Raw genomic sequence first — 12115 nt, forward strand, 5'->3', positions numbered from 1 at the left:
TGCCCAGGGGAGCAGGGCTCTGAGGGCACCTTCCCCCAGCTGCCTCTACGGGGGGATTCAGGCGGGAAAAAGGCCGAGTCTTGCACTCCCTAAACTCACTTCATCCCTCCTGTGAGCTTTGTGCAGTTTTTTCGCCCAGCTTTGCTGAAGACTGGGAGGTTTGGAACGGGTTCAGCGATGGCTCTGGAAGGCAACAGGGTCCCTCGTGGCCTTCAGCAGAGCCCAGCAAAAGCTCTGCTGCCTTCCAGAGTGTCCTGGGGCTTTTGCTGGGCTTTACTGGTGCCGCCAGTTTCTTTGTCCTGCTGGACTGGGCTGGGTGATGGGAAACCCTTTGGCTTTGCGCCTGATTGCCGCCTCCCCTCTAGGATTCATCTTCACAGAGACATCTGCAAAGAAACAGCTTTTCGGGCTTCCCCTCCCTCCCCGTGACGAGGGGAAATGGGAAAAGGGCTGGAAAGTGAAGTTCTTTACCTCCAGAGATTAGAGCTTTCCTGGGCTGCACTCCCCCTCCTTTAACCCGCCTCTGCTCCAGTTTCTCTCTCCTCCATTTCCTTCCCAGTTTATCCCTCACTGTCAGCTAATTAAGGAGTGAACGTGTAAGGTGCCACATGTTACGGCTCTGGGACCCTTCAGCATTAATTCAACCTATAATTGAGACTTTTTTTTTTTTTACTGGCAGGCCAAGCCACCCCATCCCTTTCCTGGTAACACACACCGGGAGCGGAGGTGATGCTCTGAGCAGTGAAAGCTTTCGGGGGAGCACGGCTGCACGGCCAGGGAGGCTCTCCTTGCTTTCAACCCCTCTTTTTGAACGCAGAAGCTTTCTGGGCAGCAATTCTCTGGTGCTCGTGAAAAATACCCTTTCCTCGAACGCCTGCCAGCCCCATCCATCCTGCTCTGACAGGAGACTGGGACAGGAGAGGATGGATTGAGGAAGGTCTCCCCCGGCCCCCTCCCTACACTGCATGTTGCTTCTCTATTTTACTCGTAGCCTGGGGGCTTCCAGGCCGTTTTCAGGTGTCCAAGGGATGCTCGCAGGAAAATAATGTGTGTGCACATTTATACATAAAGGTAGTTCAGCATGGGAGGGGGTTGGAGGCCCAGACTGCTCAGAGCCAGCCCTACAGACTGCGGGGACCCTAATAAATAATATATATATGCATGCAACAGGGAGTCCTTGCCCCAAGGAGCTCACGGGTTTAATTACAGGATGCCTAGAGGTAATAGGAGCATGGAGGTTGTGTGTGTGTAAACACTGAGGCATGCCAGCCCCTTCCCTATTCAACAGGGAGAGAGAGGAGTTTAGGTATAAGCGGATCAGCTGTAAGCTGACAACTTAAATATACGTTTGTTTAAAAAAAAAAAAAAAGCCACCAGCAGGAAAGTGTCTGTGCAGGGAGCAAGCGCTGCCTCTGAACATCTGCCTGGGAAGCTCCCGCACTTGCAGGGGGAAACTGTGGTTGGGATAACAGAGGGGAAAAGGAAAAAAAAAAAAAAGGCTGGGGGAGGTGGAGTCCAAGAAAAAGGGGATGGGGTGGGCAGCGGGCAGGGATGTCCCCTGCAGCACCGAGCAAACAGGGCCCCCAGCTTGGCGAGGCTGTAAATATTTTTTTTTGAGTCCCTTTCCTTGGGGAAATCAGGTCTGTGAATCCCCACCTCTGCCCTGCTCTTTGCTTTAAGGGTTGCAGCTCTGGGCTGCTTTCATCGCAGGGAGCTGTAGCGTTTCCAGCTCCCCATCTCTCCCTGGCAGCAGCCCAGGGGCCGTATCGGTCAGCAGGAGCACCCCAAAATCCCAAGCCAGGCTCCCCCATCCCTAGGGCTCAGCCTTTGCATCCATCAGCCGACCAGCACTGAGCTGTGATCCCCCCCCCAAAAAAAAAATACCTCTGGTGCCCCAGCTCAGGCTCGAGCCAGCCCAAAGCCTCAGGAGAGAACCTGCTGCTGCAGTCTGGGGGGGCTGCGTCCATGGCGGGGGGGGGACACAGCACCGACCCCAGCTCCCAACACCCAGCCCTGCACAGGAGGGGGAACTTTCTTCAACTCCCCCCCCAGCACATCAGGGACTCGGCTCCTGCTGTTGTGGCAGCTAATTTTAGAGCTTATTTATTAACATTTTAACATGAAACATGCATGAAATATTCACCCAGGGTGACAATGCATTTTACAGCAAGGGAAGCCTTAAATATTTAAGAGGCATTTTGCAGTATCAGTGGCAGGAAGCATTTATGTCTGACTCACAGCACACCACCACAATTTGAGCTTGGTTAATCTCTGCTGCGGGTTTTAGGTATGTACCCCGTCCTTGGGGTGCTGGTTGGAGGTAGGGGGGGACTAACCCCCCGTTCTGCAGAGAAGAGTGAGATGGGGAGCTGCTCTTGTGCAGCAGAACCTCTCCCAGGCTGCTTTCTCAGTGGTGGGAGCAAAGTCCTTCCCCTCTCTGTGCTCTTGCTCCCTCACACCCACCCCCCCCAGCTCAAACTGGCAGCCCAGCAAAGCCAGGGACAAAGCCCTGAGGTTAAGTCTGGCTTTACAGCCAAGGGACGAGCTGTGTTTAGATGACCAGAGGGACCAGCCACATTTTCTTTATTCCACGTCTCAAGAGCAGGGATGCTCGAGCAGCAGCTAGATCGGACACGCAGCTTAACTGAAACCTGCACAAACCATGAAACTCCCCGTCCCCGATCCTATTAGGAAAGGCGTTTAGGAACAGCCTAAGTTTTCTGAGCAGGGATGACAGGCTGTAAAGCCCTTCAGAAGAGCCTGTTAGAAGAATAACCTTCCCGGGGATCAGAGTAAACCAGCACCATCTTCTGCTGCGCTGGGAGAATAATTTGTAACTAAAGCCACAAGATTAAGGAGGAGGTGTTGCGCGGAGTTTTTAAGACTGTTACAAAGCTGAGCCCGTCAAGCTGCAGCCAGAGGGAAGGTGAGGTTTCATCCAGCCACAATCCTGGGCTCCCCTGAGATTTTAAGCAAAGTTTGGAGATCTGTGACCCCCATCTCACCAGCGTTGGAGTCCTGAGACGAGAGGACACGGTGTTGGCAGGTGGTTTTGGGGTCAAGCAGCCCCTGGCTTCCTGGAGGAGGAGCTGCCAAACATCTCCTGGGAGGCGTAGGTCAGGTAGAGAAAACCATCCTCGTCCTTGTTGTCCCGGTACAGCTCCTGCATGGTGATGGCCATGTTGGGCAGCCCCTTGTTGTTCACCAGAAGGTAGAAGGTCTGGGAGGAGCCCAGGCAGAGCCGCGTCCTGCGGGGAGGAAGGTGAAGGCAGCACGTGGGTGAGCATCACCCAGCACCAGGCAGCGCAGAGGGGCCCTAGAGAGGGCAAATCCATGGGGCCACGGGGCTGGCTCAGGTGTTTAGTGGTTCCTCCCAAAGTGACTGAGCTCTGGCATCACCTCCCTCGGGTGCCAGCCACCCACAGACGTGAAGGTGGGTGCTAGGGCACAGCCAGCTGCTCCCCAAAACCTCTGTAAGGGCCAAGCCCCAGCCACGAGCTCTCAGCTCCACCTGACCCGAACTGGGCTGCCCACAGACATTGGTCCCTGGAAGGGTTCAAGCCAGGTGCAAACCTGCTGCTCGTTTGCAGGGCTGCTAATCACCTACCCCCAATTAGCAATTTACCTGTGCTGCAGGTCCTCAGGAAAAGGGCCAATTGTCACCTCTTATCCCAGCAAAGATGAAGGAATTCTGCCATAATGCCTTGGCAAGCAAATGCTCTTTGCTGATTGCAAAGGGTAATTGCGTTAAGCTGAGTCTAAGCGCTTTCGCAGCAGAACGAGCAGCCGAAATGGCTTCTAAGCTGAGTATTTTGCAAGACCAGCTGCATCCAGACTGGGCTTTTGCACCACTCTGGGGCTGTTGAGCCCTCACCTTGTCCCAAACAAGCCTTGGCCCCTCTGCATCCTTAACCACTCACCGCAGGGTGACAGCAAACTGCGACAGGGGCAGGTCCTGGGACACCAGAAACTTGGTCCTGGTCAGGGGGGGCAAGGTCTTCTCCCTCTGGTAGCGCTCCACAACCACCTGCAGCAGGGAGACAGGGAGGCTTTGGGACCACGCTCACGGGGTGCGCGGAGAGGCAGAGCCACAGGCTTCTGAATCGAGCCATAAAAGTCTTCAGCAAAGACTCACAACTCGTCTTTCAGCGTTGGCGGCCACAAAGAGAGCGACACGCAGCCCTTACCGGGATCTTGTTGGGATATTTTATCCGGATCTCTGTCACTTCGTGCATCCTGGTGGCTGCGGGAAGAGAAAAGAAGGAGCAGTAAGTGCAGCCCAGCACCGTGCCTCTGCGCTGCTGCTCCCCTTGGCCCCAGGAACAGACCGAGGCTTCTCCTTTGCTTGAACGGGCGGGAGCTGCTGTCACCTGGCTGCATCTTCAGGAGGGAAGGGCAGGCAGGATCTGTCCAGAGCCCTGCCATGGGCTCCTAATATGGGCTCATCCTGCCCCACCTGGGCTGGGAGCAGCTGGGATGCTCAGCAGGGTGCTGGGCTCTGCTGGGACGGGGGGGTGGTGAAAAGGAGCTGGGCTTTGCTCCTTGTAGAGGCTTTGGGGAGCAGCTGGCTGTGTCCCAGCACCCAGCCTCATGCCAGTGGGTGCTGTTGGGTGGCTGCACCCGAGCGAGGTGACACTGAAGCCTGGCCCTGTCAGAGGGGACAGTGATTTCAAGCCCGTTTTCCCACCAGGCTGGTGTTTACTGACGTGGGTTCATCTTCCCTGGGACAAGCCCCTCCGCAAGCCCCGGCAGGCTGCAAAGACACTTTTATTTTCTCCGTTTGTGTGGCTGGAATTAGGGATTTTTTTAAGCCTGTCTATCCCCTGGCTCATCTGAAAGTCCCCACACAGAAGCCGAGTGAATGATTCCAGCCATGAAACTGCACCGTGGATTCGATAACAACTGATGGTCCGGGGCGTTATCGCGCCCGGCAATAACTCAGCACGTGCCTGCTGATGGAGATGGAGAAAGGGGTCTGGTGGTGTTTGCCCCCCCTGCCCCATCCCAGCCCTGTCCCAGGGGGTGGGCAGTGAGGGATAACACCCTGCCCTGGCACATCCATCCCCCCCGGAGCGAGACCCGGCTGCGGGCGCTGCCGCTACCCGGCGAACGCCGACATGCGTTATCCTGACAGTTTAATTCTTGCGCTATCTCTGTTTTGATTTAACGAGGGCCTCGTGTCAGGTGGGATCCATAAAGCTGCCGAGGAGCCGGCTCATTCGCATGCTGCAGGTATTTTTCATGCAATGCCAATTCCCTGGGTCAGGAGAGAGGCGGCTTTCGAAAACAAATTAGACCCCATTATGCCAATTAGACCCCATTTGTCTTTTGAAATTTTTTTTTCCCCCCCTTCATTTTTCTTCCAGAGCCGCTCATGCGTGCTCCCACCCTTCTGCCACCTCTGAAAAGGGAGGAGGAAAAAGCAGCCCAGCTCATTTAGACATGCCAGAGACTTAAATTAGCCTCGTTTAAATAAGCTCTTTGGCATAACGGGTCCTTTTGGGCTGCAGCTGCTGGAGAAGGAGGTGGCTCGGGGGGGAGACGCTGCCTTCGGGGGGGATACACCTTGCTGAGCATCCCGGGCACATCCCAGCCCTGCTGGGTTTGTCCCCACCCTGCACCAAACATCTCAGCCCCTGCCCTGGGGTGTAACAGAGCACAGGCCAATCATCACCCTATTCCCTTTTTTTTTTTTTTTTTCTGATGTTTCATATACATATTTAATATATTTTGCCATTGTGCAATATATTAGTCTGTATTACTTAGCCATAAAAAAAATAAATCTCGCAGACACACTCATCACTGGTTTGGAAAATTACATTAGCAATATATATTCCATCTGTGTAGCGTGTTAAGCCATTATAAATTTATACCCCTAATAAATTTAATTCTGGAAAGTTTGCCTGGGATTTGAAGTGGAGTTTCACGGGGGATTTCTTAACAATAAACTGATAAATATTAAAGCGCCTCTCAATTCGCTAATAAAAGGAATCGATTACTGTTCACTGACTTAATTCTGCTTCCAAGAAAATGCTAATGGCTTTGCTGTGAGCAGAAAAAGTTGTGAATTTAGAAAAAAAAAAAATAAAAATTAAAACTTCCATTTAAAATTAGTTCATTAACGGTGAGCATCTATTATTTATCGCTTTAATTTCCAACTATTGCTGTGGTAAGGGGCTGGACTTTGGAATCCCGGGTCGTCATGGAAATGGGATGCTTTCATTAGCATGAGCTAATTAATTAAAGATGAAGGGAAATTGGTTTCTCCTGATTTGGGGAAGGGGGGAGGTTTTTACGTCCATGCTTTGTCCCTGGCATTGTCCCCTCTGCTGAAATGGCGTTTGTATTTGCCAAATCTGAGCCAGGAGTCTCATGTGGAGCCCGAGCATCCATAAGGAGCCCCTGAGATTCATTTCCTCGGAGAGTAAATATCGCCAGAATAATCCAAATAAGATAAAATAAATAATAAAATAAATAAAAAAAAAAAATGCAGGCACAGAGCTGGGATAGGGGAGGTAAAATTTATACCTCCAGCTTCCCCAGCTGCCAGCTTCGCCTGCGGGAAGTGGGATCTCATCTGTATTCCTGCCTGCCTGCTCCGGGCCCTCGCGGAGCAAATTTCAGCTGAAACTCATAAATAAATCCTCTTCTGCACAAGTTAAGTTTTATTCATAGCTCATTTTGTGATACACCGGAATAAAATAAAATCTAAAAAAAAAAAAAAATCCCCCTAGATTTATCTTTAATCTCACATTAAATATTAAAGTGGGAATCTCATCCCAGCCCGTGGCCAGGCTGCCCCAGGGCTGGGGGCAGAGGAGCCCCATTGCAGGGGGGGGGGCAGGAGGTTTTGGGGTGTCTCTTGCCCCCCCCTCATGCTCTTGGGGCTCCCCGTTATCTTTGCTGCACAGTGTGTGGGGGGGTGCTCAGCCATACCCCTCAGACCTGCCCCGGGGTTTCAGCGCTTCGCTGTGTATTTACAGCTGTAAGGTATAAAACAAATCTCTGTATTACAGCTATATATGTTATAGCTAATATTTATGTATTACAGCTACATTTTCTATATATTATAGCTAGGATGTGTCTATTCTAGCTACGTTTTCTAAATATTGTAGCTAATTTGTATATATTATAGCTGACTTCCATATATTGTAGCTAATAAGTATATATTATAGCTGACCTATATATTATAGCTAAGATGGATGTCTTACCGTTAAGTTTTTTAATATATTCTAGCTAAGATGTATATATTCTAGCTAAGTTTTCTGTATATTCTAGCTAAGATGTATATATTCTAGCTAAATTTTCTGTATATTCTAGCTAAGATGTATATATTCTAGCTAAATTTTCTGTATATTCTAGCTAAGATGTATATATTATAGCTAAATTTTCTATATATTATAGCCAAGATGTATATATTATAGCTAAATTTTCTATATATTATAGCCAAGATGTATATATTATGGCTGACTTCTATGTATTATAGCTAATACAGATATATTATAGCTCAGACTTCTATATATTACAGCTAAGTTTTCTATATATTGTAGCTAATACATATATATTATAGCTGACTTCTATATATTATAGCTAATATCTATTACAGCTAAGTTTTCTATATATTATAGGTAATATTTATCTATTCTAGCTGTTTTCTATATATTATAGGTAATATATATTTATTCTAGCAAGGTTTCTATATATTATAGGTAATATTTATCTATTCTAGCTGTTTTCTATATATCTATTCTAGCAAGGTTTCTATATATTATAGGTAATATGTCTCTATTCTAGCTAAGTTTCCTATATATTGTAGCTAATATGTATAAATTCTCGCTAAATTTTCTATATATTGTAGGTAATATGTCTCTATTCTAGCTAAGTTTTCCATATATTGTAGCTAATATGTATATATTATAGCCGACTCATATATATTATAGCTAATATCTATTACAGCTAAGTTTTCTATGTATTATAGGTAATATTTATCTATTCTAGCTGGTTTTTATATATCTATTCTAGCAAGGTTTCTATATATTATAGGTAATATGTCTCTATTCTAGCTAAGTTTTCCGTATATTGTAGCTAATACGTATATATTATAGCTGACTCCTATATATTATGGCTAATATCTATTACAGCTAAGTTTTCTATATATTATAGGTAATATTTATCTATTCTAGCTGTTTTCTATGTATTATAGGTAATATATATTTATTCTAGCAAGGTTTCTATCTATTATAGGTAATATGTCTCTATTCTAGCTACGTTTCCTATATATTGTAGCTAATATGTGTATATTCTAGCTAAATTTTCTGTATATTATAGGTAATATGTATCCGTTCTAGCTAAGTTTTCCTGGACTGTAGCCAAGGCGTGTACACTCGGGCTGACTTCCATGTACCCCAGCTGACACAGATCTGGTACCACTTTCTCCGCGTCACAGCGAGCACCCACATGTAGGGGCTGCGGGTTTAGTCGCCCTGGAGGCCTGTGGCCGGGTTCCAGAGCAGGAGTGTGCCCGCAGGGTCCTGCCCTGCTCCCCGCTGCTGCCCCTCACCGGGGGAGGAACGGGGGGCGCCCCGAGCCAGCCGACAGCCCGGTTCCCCCCGCCAGCAGCAGTTGAGGGCCCTGAGGAAGACCCCGACCCGTCGATTCTCCCCGGTGAGGGACCGACAGCCCGGGCCGGGGCAGCACCTTTGGCGGCAGGTGGGAAATAAAACCCCCATGGGGGCCGGGGAGAGGGGCCAGGGTCCCGAGGGCAGCAGGCCCAGGGCTTCGAGCCCAGCTTTTCCTTTCCCGTGGCCTATTTTAGCGCTGCCAGCGATACGCTCCCGCTGCTAACCGCTTCCCTTCCATAAATAAGCCTCAATTATTGAGCTCCCGCTGGTTTTTCGTTCGGGGGAAAGTCCCCGGCGGGCCGTGACGGGCGCAGCGGCTGCAAACACAACAATACGGCTCCGCAGTAAACATGATTAGTGCTGTATCCCCGGCTCGGGCGGGCGCGGGGGTGGATTTGCTGATGCTTAATGACGAAGCGAGTTATTAACGGGAGGGCTGGTGCTTGGCGAGCTGGCAGACACTCACTCGGCCTCGGGTGGGGGGTCCCACCAGGGTCCCACCGAGCCCACGCTGCTGGGCACTCGGCACAGGGTCAGGGGGTTTCTCAGCACTTGGGCGCCGCACGCGTTGGGCACGTCTGAAATATTTTGGGAATCTTTTTTTTAACACCATCTGAAGGAGCCGCAGCCACCACCGCCCGCCGGCTCAGGCGCTGCATTTCCTTCCCCCCCCCTTCCACCCCCAGCTCCATCCCCAGCCAGGATCGGTGCTGAATAACCAATTCGGCTCCTGTTAGGGCTGAGCCTTCGCGAGAATTACAATAAGCTGGAAAAACCCAGCCTGCAGGATGAGTGATTTTGGACAGGGAGACAGGCTGTTTTCCAGAAGAGTTTCTACATCTGTAAGGTTATTAAGTGCCCTGGGTTATTTTTTTTTCCCACCCCTCCTTTCTTTTGTAGCCTAATAAATAGCAGCACAGAGGAAAAGCACGTTGGGGTTGGGTTTGTTGTTTTTTTTTTTCCCCAGCTGTAGGCACTGACCGAATGTGCCTCAAGCAGCAGCTGCACTGCAGCACTCGCTGCATCGCCTCGGCGGGGACAGGGCTCTGGTCCCGTCCCTGTCCCCACGCAGGGTCCCCCTCTAAGGCCACCCGAGGCTGAAGGATGCAGGGAAGGTGACCAAGGTCCCTGCGTTGCAGTCGGTGGCATCGTCCTTGTCCTGGTGCTCCCCTCCCAGGGAGCCTTTTCCCAAAGCGTTATCTCAGCCCCGTCAATGTTTGTCACCGAGTCCACCGGTCCAAGAGCTGTGGTGGCATTTTGGGGGATGAAGCCAGCCTGGGTGAAGGTGAGGGGTGATTGCCAGCACCCAGGGAGGGAGAGAAGTGGGGATATTTCTGGGGAGAAGCTGCAGGGCTCGGGGAGGGGGGGTTTGGCTGTGGAATGCCACCCCTGTGGCTCCGTGTCAGCACTGGGAACCACCAAGTGTGGCACAGGCCCCCCCGTGCGGAGCTGCCAGCGACGCTGAGGTCAAGACCCTCTGTGGTGCCTGATCCTGTGCCCCAGGCACAGCCCCCGGCCCAGGGCTCACTTGTCTGGGGGGGGGGGGGGTGAGATGGGGATGGAATTGGGATAGGGATGGAATTGGGGTGGGATTGGATAGGAGGGGATGGAGATGGGATTGGATAAAAGGGGATGTGGATGGAATGGGGATGGGGTTGGATAGGAGGGGATGGGATGGGGATGAGGATGAGATTGGATAAAAGGGGATGCGGGTGGGGATTGGGATGGGATGGGATGGGATGGGAAAGGAAGGAGAAGGTAGGCATTCATCCCACTCCCAGCCCCTTGCTGTTCCCTGCTCACTTCACACCGCAGCAGCCAGCACCCGCCGCCGTGTCCCTCCTGCCGTGGTCACCTCCTGTCAGGGGAAAAAAAAACAACCCCGAACCCGCCCCTCGCTTTGCTGGAAGCCGCGGGGTGAGAAACGAGCTCTCCTCACAGGCCAGCAGACGCCGTGCTGTGGGCTGAGCCCGGATTAATAGCTTGGTCCACAGGTCGCTTGGATACAGCCTCTGCCGAGATGGGGAGCCTTGCTCAGGCACAAATTGCTAAATAATCACTGCAGGGGGGTTGCCAGCCACTGCCCGGCGCTGGCAGGTGTCTGGCTGCACATTGCACACCCCGCACACAGCGCAAAGGCCTCCATCCTCCTCCTCCTCACTTGGCTTTGCTCAAGAACCCCCCCGGCCATGCCAAGCCAGGTGCCAGAGCCGTGCCCGCTCTTGGCCGCCGGCCCGCACGTGCTTCCGACAGCAAATTAAACGCCCTGTGTGAGCGAGTCTCAAGCCACAGAGTGAAAAGTGGCCGGCGGGGGCTTGGCCGAGCTGCCCTTCACATCCCGCTCCTGGGGGCTGGGGCAGAGCCGCGTCGGTTGGGGCTCGCAGCGTGGGGTGAAGCACCTTCCCGTGGGCCCAGCCCGGCTGGGGTGCAGGGATGAGGCTGGAACAGCAGGGCTGTGCACCAGGAGATGCTGCCTGCGCAGGGTGGGAGCCCAGCACCCAAACCCAGGCCCAGCACCCAAACCCAGCAGCACCCCGATGTGCCTCCATCACCCAGACGGTGCTGGGGCCAAGGTGCGTCCCCGAGTTCTCTGCAGAAGGGGCACACGAGGGTCTTCTCCTCTCCCAGGACCTATTGCTGCCCCCCACAATCAGCCCGTCGGTGGGGTTGGCATGAGCTGAGCTTCCCAGCACCCCAAAACACTCCACCACGGGGCGGGGGGGGGCCGCTGAGACCCAGCATCATCACAGCGCTCCAAACCCGCTCCTCTCACACACAAGCAGCGGAAGGGATTAACGAGGATTATCCTCTTGTTCCCCACTCCTCTATCAAGAGGAGAATAAACGTGACAAGGTGCTTCCAGCTTCGATTTTATGCTCTCGACCCAGGCGCCGGCTCCATGATACCATCCCTGGGGTGGGGATGGGACTTCAGGGCTGGAGCAGCACCCCCCATCCCCTGCCCAAAGCCTTCGAAGGTCCCAGGGCTGCAGTGGGGAATCAAAACAGCTGATGTCACCTCTGCAGGCTTGAACACACCCTGTCCCTGTCCCCGTCCTTTTCCCCATCCTGCCAGCATCCCCACGCAGATTTCTGCCCAGGTTTGGGGTGTCTCTACTTGCACCCCCCCCGCCAGTTTGCACAGCATCCATTCCGCAGGGTCCAGGCTGAGCCGTAGCCCTGGGAATCACAGCTCTGCAGCACGATTTTACAGCATCATTTTAAGCTTTATGAGGCCTTATCATGCCCATGGGAGGTTTGCCTGAGTGGCGAGGCTGCCTCCGAGCCTCAGGCAGCACCAGTCCCTCGGCCTCCTCCTGCCCTGGGTCCCTTCAGCCCTTTGTCCCCTCCCACCCCATCTCCTCCACCCCTTCCATCTCCTGACCCCTTCCAACCCCTCCACGTCTCCTCCAGCCCTTCCATCTCCTCCAACTCCTCCACATCTCCTCCATCTCTTCCAATTCCTCCACCTACCTCTCCTCCACCCCTTCCATC

At 52.3% G+C, this 12115-nt stretch overlaps 1 protein-coding gene across 1 annotated transcript; it reads right to left on the bottom strand.

Annotated features, from left to right (window-relative positions):
* Nucleotides 1–3058: 3058 nt before the first annotated feature.
* On the bottom strand, nt 3059–4380 carry LOC141972246 (microtubule-associated protein 1 light chain 3 gamma-like). The gene is made up of 4 exons (XM_074930117.1): nt 4329–4380; nt 4188–4243; nt 3921–4027; nt 3059–3248 (listed from the first exon to the last, which is right to left on the bottom strand). Exons 1-4 carry the CDS (start codon nt 4378–4380, stop codon nt 3059–3061), a joined length of 405 nt encoding a protein of 134 aa, XP_074786218.1.
* Between the last annotated feature and the right edge of the window lie 7735 nt (nt 4381–12115).

The sequence above is a fragment of the Athene noctua genome, chromosome 31 (genome assembly GCF_965140245.1).
Source record: "Athene noctua chromosome 31, bAthNoc1.hap1.1, whole genome shotgun sequence".
Lineage (NCBI taxonomy): Eukaryota > Metazoa > Chordata > Aves > Strigiformes > Strigidae > Athene > Athene noctua.